We start from the raw sequence: 20,000 nt of genomic DNA, 5'->3' as shown, positions 1-20,000 counted from the left end.
AAGATCACAAACTAGAACAATCACAAACTAGAAAGGTGCACTCGGTAGTCAGTTGAGCTCATGTAGGTGCTGAATATCCTGATGCAGACATACTGTACATACATCATTCAAATGTGTGTGTGTGTGTGTGTGTGTGTACAGTAGTAATAATAGTAATAGTAGTAATAAACAATTGTGTGTATTGAGCCGTACTGTATTGTACCCATTCTGCAATCTGTTAATAAAACGTTCATTCAATCAATCAATCTGCACGGTGATTGATTGAATGAAAATTTTATTTAACAGATAGCAGAATGGGTACAATACAGTACGGCTCAATACACACAATTGTTAAGGGGATGCAGACCAGAGAAAGACTTTCATCTTGTTTACATCAGGGTCCCCCATTTTCAATTCATAATGAATTGTAAGTAAGGGTGCAACTTGCTCCGTGCAATCCATTCTTTGTGGATCGGTTTAAGAACGCTGCTGTTGGTGAGGATGTTTTTAAATGTACCATCAAAGCAAGACTGCAGGTATTACCCACTAAATACAATCTGTCCACTTGGTATCCTCAAACTCACAGTCCAGTCTGTTTAAACCATCAGGATTCACAACACCTAGAATCCATTGCACACATAACAAATGGATGTAATGCATACAAACACGTGTACATCGCTCGTCATGACCGTATTGTGGACATTGTGTCTGATGCGGTACGGAACATATCACCATCTAGTGCAGCAATGTACAAACATGCTAGAGTGCAACCAGAGTGGTTTGGCCTTACCAACGATGTCTTTGCTAACATACCAAATACACTGGATGTTGTTTTTGTTGACACCAGCCACAGGGAGGTACTGGTCATAGAAGTGGGCTGTACCTTTGATCTGTACATGGACCAGGCCTTCCGGGACAAGTATATCAAATACCAACCACTGCTCAATGTGATGGCCGACCTTGGGTATACTGTAGGTGTAGATATAGTGTACTTGTATTCGGAAGTCTTGGCCATGTATACAAATGCACCATGACCGGTCTGAGAATTGCTGCAATGTCTAAAAGAAAAGCCAAACAAATTGCCAAATATTGCTCTGTCTCAGCTATTATTGGCAGCTTAGCCACGTGGAGAAGGAGGTGCTATGTGTACCCCTAAGTGTTCAGTGCTGCTTGGCCCCGATACATTTGATTCCCTGTTATATGTAATATAATTTGTGGAACCAAATAAAGTATTCAAATGTGTGTGTGTGTGCGTGTGTGTGTGTGTCTGTGTGTGTGTATGTGTGTGTCCGGGCATCCTTCTGAAGATAAGGAGGTTAGCATGGTGACAGACGTCAGACAAGACATCACATCTTTGTTTACGTCTGCTGTCTCCTTCCAGGAAGTGGACAGGAAGTAGAAACTATAGGAGCTGTCAACAACAGGAAGTGGGAGGTTGACGTATTGGCGTGTCTTTGCCCTCAGAAGGTCAGGGTTATTTGGAGGTGTTTTTACTTCCGCTAACATAACCTTGATAATGAGGTGTTTGACCAAGAAAATACAGGCTGTTAGTTACATAGACCTACACTACAGCCTCTCATATAGTCTAGAGGTACAGCCTATACCTGACCAACACTACAGCCTCCCCCCCCCCTCCCCCCCTGACGTCAGTCAGGATATGGCTAATGTCTAATAAGTTGCCGTCAATCGGAAAATTGATAAATAATCACTCGACTCGACTATATGATATATTGTGTTCCCCCAGCTCGGCCCCTCAGCAGACAGATTATTAATACTTATTTCTCTGGATGCTGACAAGGCCTTCGACCGAGTTCAATGGGACTTTCTTTTTGCTGTTCTTGAGAAGTGTGGTCATCATGGTAGTAGGTGAGAATTATAGCTTGGGTGAAGTTGTTGTTTCAGTCCCCTCTCGATTCAGTCATGCTCCACCCCTTCCTGTGTTTCCCACCCGATGCTCCACCCCTTCCTGTGTTCCCCGCCCGATGCTCCACCCCTTCCTGTGTTTCCCACCCGATGCTCCACCCCTTCCTGTGTTCCCCACCCGATACCCCACCCCTTCCTGTGTTCCCCGCCCGATGCTCCACCCCTTCCTGTGTTCCCCACCCGATGCCCCACCCCTTCCTGTGGATCCATAAAGCTAGCGGGTACCTGTACTGTTGTGTGTGCTACCTGAACAAACAGCGCGATGATGACAACTCCATTCCTCTTCCCAAAGGCATCTTCAACACTGTTGAACAGCGTACTGTTCCAGTGGATCAGGTGGAGCTGGGGAGAGAGAGGGAGAGAGAGAGAGAGAGAGAGAGAGAGAGAGAGAGAGAGAGAGAGAGAGAGCAGAGAGAGAGAGAGAGAGAGAGAGAGAGAGAGAGAGAGAGAGAGAGAGAGAGAGAGAGAGAGAGAGAGAGAGAGAGAGAGAATGTTATTATTAACAGGTGTCTAGTGGACTGGAAGGTCACTGGGTCTCATTCCCGACAAAAAAATTCGTCTTAGCCAGATTTCGGCCCATTTAAGACATATTAGGGCTGGGAGTGGGAGTCCCCAAATTTTCCTGAGATCAGATTTGATCGTGGCTGAGAGCAGATTTAAGAGTGCTGAGGAGCACTCTTAAATCTGCTCTCAGCCACGATCAAATCTCATGATTGATTGACTAATTTAAAATGTCATTATAACTTGACAGACTGTGTTCTCATAGTGATTCCTTCACGTCAACGCTACAGGCCTCCTTGGAATTAATTACTTAATCATAATTAAAATAAATATGACAATATTTGTACGATAAGAAATTACGCATTTGATGTCGTAAAAATAAATAATATGGATTCATCTGATCACAGGGCAGCTGCTTAACCATATCTGAACCAGCTATTTTGGACAAATGTATAATTACTTTAATTACTCAGATATTCAAACACAATTATGCAATTATTGTGAAATGATTGAAAATAATAATTGTTTAATGCCTTCTGTGGAATTTATATTTCTTATTTGTTACACATCTGTTTTATTGATTAATTATATACATTTGAAAGAATGCAGGTCAACATGCAATGTATCCCATTGATTGGTATACAATGGGACAGACCTTTGTTTGATTGATTGATTGATTGATTGATTGATTGAAAACTTTATGAACAGATTGCAGAATGGGTACAGTACAGTACAGTACAGCTCAATTACATAAGGGGATGCAGACCAGAGAAAGAATTTCGTCTTGTTTACATCAGGGTCCCCCATTTTCAATTCATCATAACATATATGACACACACAACACAGATAGACAGTACTGCTACATCTATACATTTATGACATGCCAGATTTGCAAATACAGTACTGTTTGTGATACAAAAAGAGTCCAGAAAAGAGAGTACATTTGACGTAGAAACTGTTGGAGGAGGTTGGGTAGGGATGGGTGGGGGATAGACTTACACTGTACAAGAAAAACTGTACATTGGAATATTGACAAAACCATACTTGGCCTGTGCTGTGTGTTCAAGGGGTTCTAGTTCCCTCTTGTTCGCACTCGGGTGGAGTTGACTGCGCCCCCTCTTCATTAGGAAGGATGGGGCGACGGGACTCCCCTTCCCCCTTGATGTGGGCTTACGGGTCCTCAGGGGGTGCATCTGTCGGGCCTCGCGTCCGCTCTACCCCATATCTCGGTATGGCTTAAGAGCGGCCACGCGATGCAAGTACGAAATATAACGATATAACATTATATGAGTACTGGCTAAGCGTCCCGCTCTTAGCGTGCCCTGAGTTCCCTTGGAGAAACTTTTCTTTGGAAACGATTTTTTCCGAGGAAGAGTGAGTGGTGGCCATGCCCAGTACTATGTAGCACGCCACTAGGGGCGGGGCCTGGCAGGTGAGGGGTGTATTTTGGTTTTATTCGTTGATGGAGTACAATAGGTACATGAGATGAGGTATATCTCGGTATGGCTTAAGAGCGGGACGCTTAGCCAGTACCCATATAACTAGGTTATATACATAACCTGTCGTTAGTAATAATGACCTTTCAGCAGGCCAGTCCATTAGACATTTTATATTATTATAATTTTTTATTTTATTTTTTTACCTTTTTATTGGCGACCCAATAAAAACGGGTCCGCGACCCATTTTGGGTCGCAACCCAGAGTTTGGGAAACGCTAGTCTAGTGGACTGGCTTGCTGACAAGTCATTCTTATTAATAAATGTCTAATGGACTGGCCTGCTGAAAGGTCATTATTACTAACATGTGTCTAGTGGACTGGCAGGTCATTATTATTATTAACAGGTGTCTAGTGGACTGACTGGTCATTATTATGAATAGGTGTCTAGTGGACTGACCTATTAATGTTATTAATAGATGTATAATGGACTGGCCTGCTGAAAGGTCATTATTATTTCTAATATGTGTCTAGTGGACTGGCCTGCTGACAGGTCATTATTATTTCTAATATGTGTCTAGTGGACTGGCCTGCTGACAGGTCATTACTATTTCTAATATGTGTCTAGTGGACTGGCCTGCTGACAGGTCATTACTATTTCTAATATGTGTCTAGTGGACTGGCCTGCTGACAGGTCATTACTATTTCTAATATGTGTCTAGTGCAGCATTTCCCAAACTCTGGGTCGCGACCCAAAATGGGTCGCGGACCCGTTTTTATTGGGTTGCCAATAAAAAGTTATTATTATTTTTTTTTCTAAGTATATATATATATATATTTTTTTTTTTTTTTTTATAAAAAAGCTGTAGATGTGTTGATTCAGTTTGGCACCACATACTTATGTGAATCTGGGTTTTCTACTCTAGCATACCTGAAAAACAAATACAGAAACAGACTAAATGCTCAGCATGACCTCAGAATAGCACTTCAACTTCAACCAGCCACATACCTCTCATTAGATTTCATTGTGCCATAGATGAAATAGTATACCCCTTCTAGCACGATGTCAGGTCAGTAGAATTTTTAAATAAGTCAGTACAAATTAATCAGAATGTTGCTCAATGTTGGGGTTTAAGGTTGAGGGACTGAGGGAGGGGGTAAGAAATGGAGAGTTGAAAAAGGGGTGAGAAATAGAAAGGAGAGTAGAACATGTTTGTTCATTTAAAAGTGTTACAAAATTGTATGTACATATGTCATGAGGTGGTGAGCAACTTAACATTACAGTCTGATTATTGCTGTGATGATGTACTTGTATAATTAAATAAATACATTTCATATACATTTGAAATTCATGGTTTGTTGTGTTCTTTATCAGTAGTTTATAAATGTATGTTATGGCAAGTCATGATATATTTTTGTAAGTTTGGGTCCCGGGGAAACACCAAATTTCTCTTTTGGGTCTTGAGCTGAAAACGTTTGGGGACCCCTGGTCTAGTGGACTGGCCTGCTGACAGGTAATTATTATTTCTAATATGTGTCTAGTGGACTGGCCCGCTGACAGGTCATTATTATTAACTGGTGACTGGTGGCCTGGCCTGCTGTTGGTAGCAGTATTGAGTGGACTCTCTGACAGACCTGCTGTTGACTTTAAATAGAATCGCCATCAGCTGCTAGAGACGTTCTGTCACTGTAGACCAGGGGTGGCCAACCAGTCAGAGAGCCAAAAAATTACTGTGGTACCACAAAGAGCCACACCATATATACCAGCATTTCTCAACCTTTTTTTCAGTCACGGCACCCTTCATGTGTTTATAGGTCCCACCCTCTGGCCTCTGATGTTGCTAATGTCTTTTTTATTTGGGTAACTGTTTGTGAATCACGCCTGGTGATACTAAATCCAGATTGAATTCTGCCATTGGAAAGGGGAGATTTGGCCCGATCCATAGATGTGCGACTTGGCCATAATAAGGTAATTCATAGGCCTGATATTCTATAATCATATTTCAAATTGCATGTGTCCGGATGGCAGAATTCAGTACTGTATCTACAAAACCTTCCCTTTATTAATTTGCTTAGATTTTTCAGGTCTGGTCAATTTTAGCATGGTGTTATTCACAGTCAAAGATAAAAAAAATATATATATATAATTTAATTGATATTCTCCTTTGGTTCATTACAATTTACTCAAGCCTAGTAACATACACAATATTTCTGACACTGGGAATACATTCCCTGAGATCCATAGATGTCCCTAGAATCAGATACCAAGAACATGCAAATTAACCATTTAAAAAAAAAGTCTGTAAATGTTTATTCTATGTCTTATGGAATGAATGACAAAAATATATATATATATTATAATAAAAAAAAAAATTAATGGAGGGAGGAGCCACACATTGGCGGGCAAAGAGCCGCATGTGGCTTGCGAGCCACAGGTTGGCCACCCCTGCTGTAGACTGTCTGTACAACAACGGTTCTCAATGTGGAGTCCGGGTACCTCCATGGGTCTTTGAGGGGGCTCCGTGGGGTCCCCAGCAAAATGGTGAATAATTTAATCTCACTAATATTTTATTCACTAGAGAATGTATAAGAGTTATTACTGTGATCATAGGTTTAGTATAGACAGATATGGAATTTGTGCATGTGCGCGCATGTGTGTGTGTGTGTGTGTACTTGTGTGTGTGTGTGTACTTGTGTGTGTGTGTGTGTGTGTGTGTGTGTATGCGTGTGTGTATGCGTGTGTGTATGCGTGTGTGTGTATGCGTGTGTGTGTGTGTGTGCGTGTGTGCGTGTGTGTGTGTGTGTGTGTGTGTGTGTGTGTGTGTGTGTGTGTGTGTGTGTGTGTGTGTGTGTGTGTGCATGCGTGTACCTCCATTGGGAAGGCCTTGAAGTTGACCGTGTGCTCGGAGCCTCTCTGGTTCTCCTTCCCCCAGTGGAACCGGACCTCGTGAAGCTCATACTCATGGTCGCTAGGCAACGGACCCCCGGTAACCACTGGCAACACACAGGAAGCCCAGTTGTGGTATTGTGGGTAAAATCAGACACAGGAAGTGAATTAAAGAAACGATAATGTGTAGAAAGAGAAAGGTAATGTAGTAAATATCTAACTATACTTTACATAACGTATACGTCTAAAAAATACACTATCTAGTCTTCCTATAGTAACTCTATGATCTCTAGTCTTCCTATAGTAACTCTATGATCTCTAGTCTTCCTATAGTAACTGTATGATCTCTAGTCATACTAAAAGTCATACATAAAAGTACAGTTTTGCTTGTACAGTTGTACAGTGTTTCCCCCCCCCCCAACCCCTCCCTACCCAACCCCCCCCACACAACCCCACCCAACCTCCTCCAATGTACAGTTTTTACGTCAAATGTATATACTCCCTTTTCTGGACTCTTTTTGTATCACAAACAGTACTGTATTTGCAAATCTGGTATGTCATAAATGTATAGATGTAGCAGTACTGTCTATCTGTATGTCATGTATGTCATGTCCTGATGAATTGAAAATGGGGGACCCTGATGTAAACAAGACGAAAGTCTTTCTCTGGTCTGCATCCCCTTAACAATTGTGTGTATTGAGCTGTACTGTATTGTACCCATTCTGCAATCTGTTAATAAACTTTTCAATCAATCAATCAATCAATCAAAGTCTTCCTATAGTAACTCTATGATCTCTAGTCTTCCTATAGTAACTATATGATCTACAGTATAGTCTTCCTATAGTAACTATATGATCTCTAGTCTTCCTATAGTAACTATATGATCTCTAGTCTTCCTATAGTAACTCTATGAGCTATAGTCTTCCTATAATAACTATGTGATCTCTAGTCTTCCTATAGTAACTATGTGATCTCTAGTCTTCCTATAGTAACTCTATGATCTTCTAGTCTTCCTATAGTAACTATATGATCTCTAGTCTTCCTATAGTAACTCTATGATCTCTAGTCTTCCTATAGTAACTCTATGATCTCTAGTCTTCCTATAGTAACTCTATGATCTTCTAGTCTTCCTATAGTAACTATATGATCTCTAGTCTTCCTATAGTAACTCTATGATCTCTAGTCTTCCTATAGTAACTATATGATCTCTAGTCTTCCTATAGTAACTCTATGATCTTCTAGTCTTCCTATAGTAACTATATGATCTCTAGTCTTCCTATAGTAACTCTATGATCTCTAGTCTTCCTATAGTAACTCTATGATCTCTAGTCTTCCTATAGTAACTATATGATCTTCTAGTCTTCCTATAGTAACTCTATGATCTCTAGTCTTCCTATAGTAACTCTATGATCTCTAGTCTTCCTATAGTAACTCTATGATCTCTAGTCTTCCTATAGTAACTCTGTGATCTTCTAGTCTTCCTATAGTAACTCTATGATCTCTAGTCTTCCTATAGTAACTCTATGATCTCTAGTCTTCCTATAGTAACTGTATGATCTTCTAGTCTTCATATAGTAACTCTGTGATCTTCTAGTCTTCCTATAGTAACTGTATGATCTTCTAGTCTTCATATAGTAACTCTATGATCTTCTAGTCTTCCTATAGTAACTCTATGATCTCTAGTCTTCCTATAGTAACTCTATGATCTCTAGTCTTCATATAGTAACTCTATGATCTTCTAGTCTTCATATAGTAACTCTATGATCTTCTAGTCTTCATATAGTAACTCTGTGATCTTCTAGTCTTCCTATAGTAACTGTATGATCTTCTAGTCTTCATATAGTAACTCTATGATCTTCTAGTCTTCATATAGTAACTCTATGATCTTCTAGTCTTCATATAGTAACTCTATGATCTTCTAGTCTTCCTATAGTGACTCTATGATCTTCTAGTCTTCCTATAGTAACTATATGATCTATAGTCTTCATATAGTAACTCTATGATCTTCTAGTCTTCATATAGTAACTCTATGATCTTCTAGTCTTCATATAGTAACTATATGATCTCTAGTCTTCCTATAGTAACTCTATGATCTTCTAGTCTTCCTATAGTAACTATATGATCTCTAGTCTTCCTATAGTAACTCTGTGATCTTCTAGTCTTCCTATAGTAACTGTATGCTCTCTAGTCTTCCTATAGTAACTGTATGATCTTCTAGTCTTCATATAGTAACTCTATGATCTTCTAGTCTTCATATAGTAACTCTATGATCTTCTAGTCTTCCTATAGTAACTGTATGATCTCTAGTCTTCCTATAGTAACTGTATGATCTTCTAGTCTTCATATAGTAACTCTATGATCTTCTAGTCTTCCTATAGTAACTCTATGATCTTCTAGTCTTCCTATAGTAACTGTATGGTCATCTAGTCTTCATATAGTAACTCTATGATCTTCTAGATGTCCTATCAAATCAAATCAAATCAAATGTATTTATAAGGCCCGACAACACACGTTAATGTCCCCATGGGCCGTACACGTCTTCTTTAAACAAGTCAAGAAGAAAACATAACAATAAGTCAAGAACAGAACAAGAACACCATAAGGTCCAACAAATTTAAAATAAATGCAAATAAATGAAAGAATGCAAGCACTCCCAGACATACCCCACGGGAAGGTAAGGAAAAACTCACTAAAACCTAACGATAGGGGAAAATGCTCCACAGGCAGTGTGGAGGAGAGAAACCTTAGAAGGGCCATTCAAGGGGGGATCTCCCTTCTTAGATGTCGGTGATAGTAGTGTTGCAGACTAACAGTTGGTAAGCATGCACTCAAGTGTGTAGTGAAACACAGATGAGTGCATGCAATAGCAACTGAACATTTTGAAAGATTAAAGATAGAGCTGATAGCGATAGCAACTGAACATTTTGAAAGATTGAAGATAGAGCTGATAGCGAATCTATTTGAGGCACAGGGGCGGCGCAAAGAGGGTCGCGTCCTCCCCGTCTTAATCACGGGACATTCAACACTCCGGTCATTGCTCAGGGACAGCCGGAGACAGGGAGATAGGGGGCGGCGCAGAACTATAGTAACTCTATGATCTTCTAGTCTTCCCATAATACCTCTGTGGCTCTAACGGGAGGATTTTGGTCACCTGACTTGGACTTGAGCATGATGCGTGCTGTGTGTCCATCGTTGATGACCTCACAGTCCCGACAGACCACGTAGTTAGGTGATAGGCCGGTGTCCAGGAGGGAGGGGTCATATTGGGCCTCTCTGGAGTTAAGGTTGATGGGAGACTGGTACTCCCCGTTGGCTGCTGGGAAATGTAGTCCCCACTCTACGCCTGTGGGAAAGACATGGACATGAATAATACACATGCACAGTGCACACACATAGAGGCATATGCACAGATACACACAGATACATACACATGTACACACACACACACACACACACACACACACACACACACACACACACACACACAAAATCAAGCACATGCTTTTATATAGTTTAATGGTCCTATATAGTTTTGATTATCATCATCATCATCATCATCATCATCATCATCATCATCATCCTACCAGGAATAACATGACTACAGGGACACATTGTGAACTAGTTCAAACATACTTCTCTCTCTCGCTTCTCTTCTCCCTCTCTCTCCCTCTCCCTCTCTTCTCTCTCTCTTCTCTCTCTCTTTTTTCTCTTTCTTTCTCTCTCTCTCTCTCTCTCTCTCTATCTTCTCTCTCTTCTCCCTCTCTTCTCTCTCTATTTTCTCTCTCTCTTTCTCTCTCTTTCTGTCTCTCTCTGTATCTCTCTCTTTCTCTTTCTCTCTCTCTTCTCCCTCTCTCTCTTCTCTCTCTTTTTTCTCTTTCTTTCTTCTCTCTCTCTCTCTCTTCTCTCTCTCTCTTCTCTCTCTCTCTCTTCTCCCTCTCTCTCTTCTCTCTCTATTTTCTCTCTCTCTTCCTCTCTCTCTTTCTCTCTCTTTCTCTCTCTCTCTCCAGTCCACAGTACTATAGTCAGTTTCAGAGCCAAGTGTGTCAACTCACAGCAAGAGATACTTTCATACTGAACACTGAGATAACGAGAGAGGGAGAGAGAGAGAGAGTGAGAGAAAGAGAGAGAATAAATAGTAAGTAAAGCTTAGATACAGTATGTAGATTTCACAGTGAGGATTGAAAGCTAGGGTTTGTCCGGTAGAAGTAAGATGCAGAGTTTGTGAAAAGCGGTAAATAAGATGTCAGAAGAAGCATTGAAAGGCAGTCAGTGGATTTGGTTGAGGAGAAATAATGTCAGCTGGGGGCCAATGTAAACAAAGGGTAAGAGTATTCCTTTTCCTCTCTGTTGTTGCTGTTTCATGTGTGATATTATTATCAGGATTTGTTCTATTGTTAACATAGGATAACATAGAGGTTTAGCGTGTGGATATCATGGAAAAGTAGGAGCTAGCATGGAGAGGGGTGGTTCTGGGATGCTGGAACTAACTATGAGTCAGATGAGAACGTAAGGTTATCCTATAACCCTAGGTATATGATACTGGCTGAGCGTCTCGCTCTGCCTTCTGAGATAACCCATTATCTCCAGCACCTAGTGTGCTCCGGGGAACAAAACAAATGCACCCACTTGCACGTGACCACGCCACTCCCATGCGTCCCCTATATTACGCCGGAAGTGGTCACGCCTCACCCTTCCCAGTTCGATTTCCATAGGCGGAAAACATCCAAGGGACCTCAGGGCGCTAAAGAGCGAGACGCTCAGCCAGTATCATATAACTAGGGTTATAGGTCCTAACGAAGGGGGGGAGGCAGTCCTCCACCAAAGTGTGAAAAAAGGGGAACCAGGCACCCCCGAACGCACAGCGCAAGCGGGACAACGTGTGACACAGCACCCCGCGGTCCACACCCACACACCCCTGCTAGCCCACCTGATGGCGGGATGCAGGAGAGGTCCCGGACCTCAGGACCGCCTGGGAGACAGAACCCCCAGTCATGTCCATGAGGTAAAACCTAACGAAAGGACTCGGGGAGGACCAGGAGGCCGCAGCACAAATGTCCCCCACCGAGGCCCCCCCTAACAGGGCAGCAGAGGCCGCCACACCACGAGTGGAGTGCGCCCTGACACCCCCGGGGGGAACCTGTCCAGCCAACGTGTAGCAAAGGGCAATGCCCTCACACAACCAATGTGACAGTCGCTGCTTGGACAGCGCCTTACCCACACGAGGGCCACCGTAACAAACAACAGTTGATCGGAAGCCCTGAGATCCCGCGTGTGACTAAGGTAAACCTTCAGTGCACGGACAGGACACGACAGGTGAAGGCTCACCTCCAACCCACTAGCGTGAGGAGGAGGGCGAAACACCTGAAGCACAATATCCCAGGAGCGACAAGAGCTCCGGATATTCTTTGGCACAAAGGCCGGATCAGGCCACAGAGTCGCCTGCTATCGGCCCGAATAGACAGGTACTCCGACCGCACCGAGAGAGCACATGGCTCACCCACGCATTTAGCGGAGGTGATGGCCAAAAGGAACGCGGTCTTAAAAGACAGCCGATCCAATGGCGCCTGCTCAAGAGGCTCAAACGGGGCCTCCGACAACCGGCCCAGGACCAGTTGGAGGTCCCAACTCGGAGACAGAGAACCTTCCACAGGCTTGAGACGCTGAGCGCCAAGCAGGAAACGTTTCATGAGAGGGTGGCTGAACAGCGTACCGCCCTCAAAGCCCACGTGACAAGAGGATATAGCCGCGGCGTACACCCTCACTGTCGAGGCCGACAGCCTATTCAGGATAGACTGGAGGAAGGAAAGAACCGAGTCCAGGGGGCAAGACACTGGGTCCAGGCCCCCAACCTCACACCACTCCTGAAACATACGCCACTTCCCAGCGTAAACCGCGGTAGTGGACGGAGAGTGCGCATTCTGGATGGTGTTAACCACAGTAGGGTTAAGACACATCCCCTCCAGATTCACCCTTTCAGCAGCCAAACCATCAATGGCTGCCCCAGAACAGGACGCAGAAACAGTGTCCTGTGTGCCTGAGAGAGGGCCCGCGGTGACCACGGAACAGGCCACGGCGGGGCTACCAAGAGCTGAATCAGGACCGGGAACCACACAGCCATGCCCTGGTCCGGCGCGATCAGGATCAAAGTCCTGCACTCCCCGACGTACCCGCTCCAACAGCTGAGCTATCAGGTGTATGGGGGGTGTAACTGAGGGGTACAATTCCCTGACTGTATTGATAAGTATGGTATCATTAAACCACTACCGGCTTTATGTACTTTAAATACTGGCCACACAGTACATGATGTAGATATGATGAACACTTTCCCACCTGATGAAACGAAGTCCACACAAATGTATAAATCGAATATTTTATATAGCAAAGGGTATATACAACGTTCACTTAATGACATTTATGATTTGAATGCACTTGTAAGGCAAATGAGTATTCGTAGGTAAATCAACATTGAATGTCCAATCTCTGGTTACGCAGGGAGCAAGTATACAACCTGGTTCTTTAGGGAACAATAGCGATGGTACTTAAATGATTATAGCTGGATATACTAAAGGGGGGTCCCGCTGGTTGTAAGTCAGTAGGGGGGGGGGGGGTTAGGAGAGCCGCTGGCGATATCCCATCTGGCCGACGATTTCTTGGGAGAATTCAGAGTGCTGAACACGGTGCCCACAGAACCTCGGTCCGCAGATGAATACAGCTGGGCCCTCTTGTAGACGGTAGCTGCCGGTCCACAACGAAGAGACGTGAGGCGACCTCACTCGGGGTAGAGCGCCGTCTCACCTGGACTCCTCTCGGGGGTAGTTCCAACACTCAGCAGTGTTGGCCGTTATCCATGGCATAATCAAAGCACCCAAAGCACGTAGATAATCCAAGCCGTGTAGGGCTCGTCGTCGTCCGGGTAAAGTAATCCAATGTACAGGTCCACTCGTCCTGGCCCAGAGCTCCTCGGATGCAAGCACCACACGTGGTCTGCTCAGCCTGGTTAAGACTCTAGATAACGCCCGAACGATGGGGGTACTGCTCACTTTATAACTCTAACCGAACGATGCACCATACATAATAGACTATTATTAACTTAATAGAAATACGTCCCACTCGACGGTATAGTGCCAAACTATGACAATTCAACTATTAATCCACACGATGTCTCAATGCCTATTCTGAGGCCAAGTAGGCCATACTGCACCACACGTGCGTCGTGGGTGAGGCTTCACGTCTGTTACTAGGTTGGAGGGTAAAGGACTAATGGACTAAAAAGAAAGTTCTACTTTACTTGCGCCATATATATATGCGCTGTGAACAAATAGTACCATTCGTATTTCGCCAGACGTATTCCTACGCGGAACCGGGCTTGTAACGACATGTTCGTCGGTACGATTGAACTTGAACCAAGGGGCTTGGCTGCTGGCGCCAGGTTCTTGTCCAATGGTAGAATGAAACTATTATGGGCTGTTAGTAGACTAAAGGGATATTCAGTGTATATGTACAAGGAATATACAAGGGATAGCAAACGATATACAAATACTATTAAATATATATCCACAAATAAATATATATATTCGGTTTAATCTGATCCTTCACAACAGGGGGGAACGCGTACAGAATCCCGGGCAGCCACGGATACATCGAGAAGGCATCCACCCCCAGAGAGGGGTTGTCCTACCAACTGACCGAGAACCACAAGGGGCACTGGTGGGACTGTCTGCTCGCAAACAGGTCCACCGTGGCCTCCCCGAATCGGTCCCAGACCTGTCTGACTATGTCTGGACGTAGTCCCCACATGTCGGGGTGAGGACCGCCCCGCGACATCACATCTGCACCCACATTCTCCCTGCCGGGGATGTGCAGAGCCCTCAGGCTGCGCAGATTGAGAGACGCCCATAGCCAGAGCTCGACCGCCGCCCGGTGCAGACGGGGGGAGCGTACTCCTGTCTGTTGATATACGACGCTGACGTCGTGTTGTCCGTCCAAAACATGCTTGCCCACCACAAGGTGGCCGAGCCGTTTGAGGACCAGAAAGACTGCCTTCAATTCCAACACATTGATATGTAGTGCAGACCGGGCAGCATGGTCCTGCGAGCTGCCCCCTACTGCATTGGCCCGACACGCCCCCCCCCCATCCCGTGAGGGAGGCGTCGGTGAAGACCGTGACGTGTGATAGCCTGCTGCCCATGGGGACCCCGCTGGAGAGGGCCCGAGGCCCCCCCCATGGTCGAGATCCCCCAGTACAGACACGGGAACCTTCAGCGGCTTCCACTTGTCTCTCACCGGGTCTATTTTCATACTGAAAAACCACCTCTGTATTCTCTTCATGAAGAGGAGGCCAAGAGGGACCACAGAGTGAGCAGATGCCATCATACCGAGCAGGCGCATCACGGACAGCGCCGTAACCGTCCTGCCAGGACGCAACCTTCTGAGCGCACTGAGAATATCCTCTCGCCACCGCTCTGAGAGGGTTGCCCTCATGGGCCGTGAGTTTATAACCAAGCCCAAGTACTCCACCTGTTGACTGTTCTTCCAGTTCACAGCAAAACCCAGACTGGTGAGGAATTCCACCACCAGCCTGGTATGAGACCTCGCGATCTCCTCTGACCGGCTGAGGACCAGAATGTCATCGAGGTAGAATAAAATTTGTATCCCCTGACGACGCAGAGGTCCCAGCGCGGTCTCCACGCACTTGGTGAATGTGCGAGGAGCCAGAGAGTAGCCGAACGACAGCCTCTGGTACTCATACGCTATGCCCTGAAACAGGAAGCGTAGGAATTTCCTGTGAGGAGGGAAGATCGGGATGTGAAAATACGCATCCTTCAGGTCTATGGAGGTGAACCAGTCTCCCACTCTGACAGCGCTTAACAGGTGTTTGACGGTCAACATTCTGAACCTTCTTGCCACAATCAGCCGATTGAACGCAGACAGGTCCAGTATAGGTCTGACACCTCCCGATTTCTTGGGCACCAGAAAATACTGGGAGTAAACGCCACACATCACGTCCTCCCTTGGGACCACGACGATGGCCTGCTTCGCCAACAGAGATTGGATCTCGTCGTCCAGGACTGTCACTGCTGCGGACCCTGACAAAAGGGTCTGTACCAAACCCAAAAACGGAGGGTGGGGTTGTGCAAACTGTAACACAAGCCCCATCCTCAGCGTTCTCTCCATCCACCTCGACATATGGCACTCCTGTAACCATACGTGATGATAATCCCAAAGTGCACCCGCAGCCAACTGGCGCTGGTCCGCCACGAACCGTAGATAGGAGGCCCGGTCCCTCCCGCTGTGCGTTGCCAACCCTGGACTCGCCAACCGCACGAGCAGGGTGTCTCGTGGAGCCGGGATATCGCACCTTGACTCTACCAAGGAGGCAATCGCACCCAAGGGGGGACCCCGACAGAAAGGGCCGGCCTGATACGGGGAGAGCGGCCATCACCCCTGGTGACATAGGACAGCCTGCTCTGCAGCTGGACATGCAAGGTGTGTGGTCCCCACGCTGCCCGATAGGGTGAGTCCCTACACACCATAGCCCTGTAGTGATATTACTACCACCCAAATCACGCGTGCCTGACTGACCACCGCCGGTCTTCCGGTCGGGGGAGGCACTAACGTAATACCTGGCCTGGCGAGGGCGGGGCTGGGGGAACCCATGCTGCGACCTCCTGGGCCTAGAGTTCCCCCTCTGACAACATTTTTTAGAGACAGGGAACCCTGCTCCGTCGACAGACACAACACCAGGCTCACAAACACAGACACAGGACGTGTGGTGTGGGAGCCGCTTGACAGCACAGCATTATCATAGACAGACCCAGGCCTAGCTAGCAACTGGGTGTCAACCCCTGTCCCCATGAGATGCGAAAAGTGGGGCCGCTTGCGCTTCACTGGAAGAACGCGGCCCACGGCCAAAGGGGACAAATCAGAGCCCTGTGTCCCGTAGTGTAGCGGGGGGGAGTAACCGGAGAGCGTGCTAGACACAGCTAGATGGCAACGTTTTTTTTTTTTTTTATCCACTTTTTCTCCCATTTTCTATTTTTCTCCCATCCCAATTTCATATCGTCCAATTCAACCCTCCCCTGTCTCGAACACTGTTTCTTGCCTCCCACAAGCCGGCTGCAATGTGGACGAAGCCATACATAGCACGAGTCCCCTCCGATACTCGAGGTAGCAGTCGTTGCATCTTTTCACCTGCGCTGCGCGATCTTTCAGCGTCAGGGGTCTGCGCTTTGGAGGGGCGCCGCCCCCATCGCTTCTTGATTCTACTGCGCAGGCGCACCAACCGACCTGTAGGAGTCGCTGTCCACAACGTCTGATCCCCACCCCTCAGTTTTCCCTCCCCCTAATACTGCCAATTGTATTAGTACGGACGACCAGCCAAACTGAAAACAATGTGGAGAGCTGGGCTTGAACCCAGCGTCTCCAGCATTGGTGGTGAGTGCCTTGCCCACTGCACCACCTAGCCGCCCTAGATGGCAACGGTTTTTTAGGGCGTGCCCATCTAATGTAGCCGATCCCTCGGCCGCCGAGGCTGACCGCCTTGTGATCACCTGTTTTCTTTGTGCCCAGGGTATCTCAGGCGGGGGAAACATGGCCGCTGGCCGGGGGCCTCGCCGCAGCCACTGGCGAGGCCGTGCTCTCACCTCTGGCTGCGCGGTGTGGGGCGGTGTAAAGCCCAGGTCAAATACCGCCTGCGCCCCTGCGGACAGACCAAAGAGTCCATCTGCAGAGAGGGGAGCCCTGAGGAGGGGAAGTCTCCTCTCCTCCACAAGGGGAGATTGCTCCAACCAAAGATGCCTGTGAACAAGCGTTGACAGCATCCTAGCCCTCCCTGCGGTTATAGCTTGTGGCTGGGTCAAAAGCTGAATAATCTCAAAAACCTGTGCAATGTTTTTGACGTCAGCTGGCCCTAAGGCCCCACCAACCGACACCATTTTGACAGAAAAGCAGCCAATTGAGCAATGTTATTGGTTGCTGCTAAATTCTGTCCTGCGGCCAGGGCAAAGGACCGATGCTACCTGCTCCTCTAAGCACGGCACACCTGTCCTGGGCCCCGTCGTCAGCCCATCCACCCGTGTAAAGGGTAAATAAGCCTCAGCTAAGCCCCCAACATCAGACACCGATTGACCTTCAGCAATGAAACGGTTAAGAGGAGGGAAGAGTGGTGACAACCCTGACGGGGCACATGGGAACGGCGCCCCAAACATCTTAGCATTAGCATCAGCTGCGCACGCTAGGATACTTGGAAAAACATCCAAAAGTGAGTCATGATGACCACGCTTATCCAAATATCCCGCCCCCCACGCCAATACATCGCCCGGTCGTCTCACGAGACAACGAGCAGTATTAAACATGCCAGTACCAAAGCCTGCCAGCGCAGGTCCTACCTGGGCGCAACGTGGCTCGACTGCCAAGCGCTGCACGAAGTCCATCGGTCCGCTGTCAAACGATGAGGAAAACCCAGGATAGGACCGCCGTGCTGTCTGGACGTGCCGAGAAGGTGCCGGGGGCTGGCGTACTCCTGGCGAAAGCCCAACATTGCGTAATTTCTCCCTACGCTTCATAACAAAATTCCACCTGTTCGCAAGTGCACATGCGCAGCTTCCGCGTTTGGAAAAGAATGAGGAAGGGTGAGGGCGTGACCACTTCCTGCCTGTTATAGGGGCACGCAGGGGAGTGGCGTGGTCATGTACAAGTGGGTGCATGTGTTTTGGTTTCCGTGGCACAGTAGGTGCTGGAGATAATGATATCTCAGAAGGCAGAGCGCGACGCGATGCCAGTAGTGAAATATAACAGCAGTATGAGTAAGATGAAAGCATCAATGGAGGGCAGGGGTGGAGCGGTAGAGAGAGAGAAGCTCCAGATCTGTCCTTGTGGCAGAAAGTAACAACAGTAAAAGGCCTCAGAATACATCAGTGAAGGAAGAAGTGCTTGGTAGAGGGAGTGCAGGTTGGCCGCATTGATCAGTACTTCTTGAGAAGTCAGTCAAGTCAGTCGGTTGAAGTCTAGCGACAAGTAGAAAACCACAGTTTGTAGGATATCAATACAATAACCCTATCACTGAGGGGGAACGTGCTGTAGGAGGATGTAGATGGCACTGAGGCCAGAGAGAAGAGCTGTAGGAGGGATGTAGATGGCACTGAGGCCAGAGAGAAGAGCTGTAGGAGGATGTAGATGGCACTGAGGCCAGAGCGAAGAGCTGTAGGAGGGGATGTAGATGGTACTGAGGCCAGAGAGAATAGCTGTATGAGGATGTAGATGGTACTGCGGTCAGAGAGAAGAACTGTAGGATGTATTGTAGTTGGTTGGTACTGAGGCCAGAGAGAAGAGCTGTAGGAGGATGTAGATGGTACTGAGGTCAGAGAGAAGAGCTGTAGGAGGATGTAGATGGTACTGAGGTCTGAGAGAAGAGCTGTATGAGGATGTAGATGGTATTGAGGCTAGTTTCCCAGTCAGGGAGAAGAGCTGTGAGCAAAAAGCTAGAGTTAAATGCCCTAGAGGGAAGATTAAAGGAAAGAATGGGAGACGGTTAATAGGGATCTGAAAATGTGTTAGATGACTTAAAGGAACAGTGGTAAATAAATGAGAGAAGATGGGAGACAGTATTTATGATTGAATATGGTGCTTTAAATCACTGAGAGAAAGACAAGATACAAGATACAAGAGAGTGGAGGTTGCAGCCTGTTAGGTCCAGATGGCAGAAAGAAATATATAGATTAGTGAAGGAGAGGAGACAGCTAAGAAAGCAGCAGAGAAAGGAGTCAGTAGATGAGAAAGAGGGAATTAAAAACATAATAACTATATGGACACCAAGATTAAAACCTTAATAACTCTCTCTCTCTCTCTCTCTCTCTCTCTCTCTCTCTCTCTTCCCTCTCTCTGCCTCTCGGTCTCTGTGTGTCTCTCTCTGTGTCTCTCTCTCTCCTGCCTCTGTCTCTCTGTCTCTCTCTCTCTCTGCCTCTGCTCTCTGTCTCTCTCTCTCTGCCTCTGTCTCTGTCTCTCTCTATCTCTCTGTCTCTGTCTCTCTCCCTCTCTTTTGTCCTTCTTTTAAAGCAGCCACATGATACCATTGGAGGCTGTGTGGGTTCAGTCCTGGTATGTTTCTCAGATAATAAACTATGGACCTCTACCTCCCCCTACACTCACACACACACACACACACACACACACAACACACACACACACACACACACACACACACACACACACACACACACACACACACACACACAACGCACACACACACACACACACGCACACACACACAAACACGCAC

General features: G+C 46.4%; 1 protein-coding gene across 1 annotated transcript in view; it reads right to left on the bottom strand.

Annotated features, from left to right (window-relative positions):
• The window catches only part of ca8 (carbonic anhydrase VIII), a 74,044-nt gene that overhangs the window by 44,227 nt on the left and 9,817 nt on the right, over positions 1–20,000 (bottom strand). The window contains exons 2-4 of the mRNA XM_084327299.1: positions 9,876–10,067; positions 6,707–6,831; positions 2,149–2,244 (exon numbers count right to left, since the gene is read on the bottom strand). Of these exons, the coding sequence (XP_084183425.1) occupies positions 2,149–2,244; positions 6,707–6,831; positions 9,876–10,067 (413 nt within the window). The remainder of the gene's footprint in view (positions 1–2,148; positions 2,245–6,706; positions 6,832–9,875; positions 10,068–20,000) is intronic.

Source organism: Notolepis coatsorum, assembly GCF_963971535.1.
Source record: "Notolepis coatsorum genome assembly, chromosome: 13".
Taxonomy (NCBI): Eukaryota; Metazoa; Chordata; class Actinopteri; order Aulopiformes; family Paralepididae; genus Notolepis; species Notolepis coatsorum.
The sequence above is the reverse complement of the archived record's forward strand: the minus strand, read 5'-3'. Positions and strand labels throughout refer to the sequence as shown.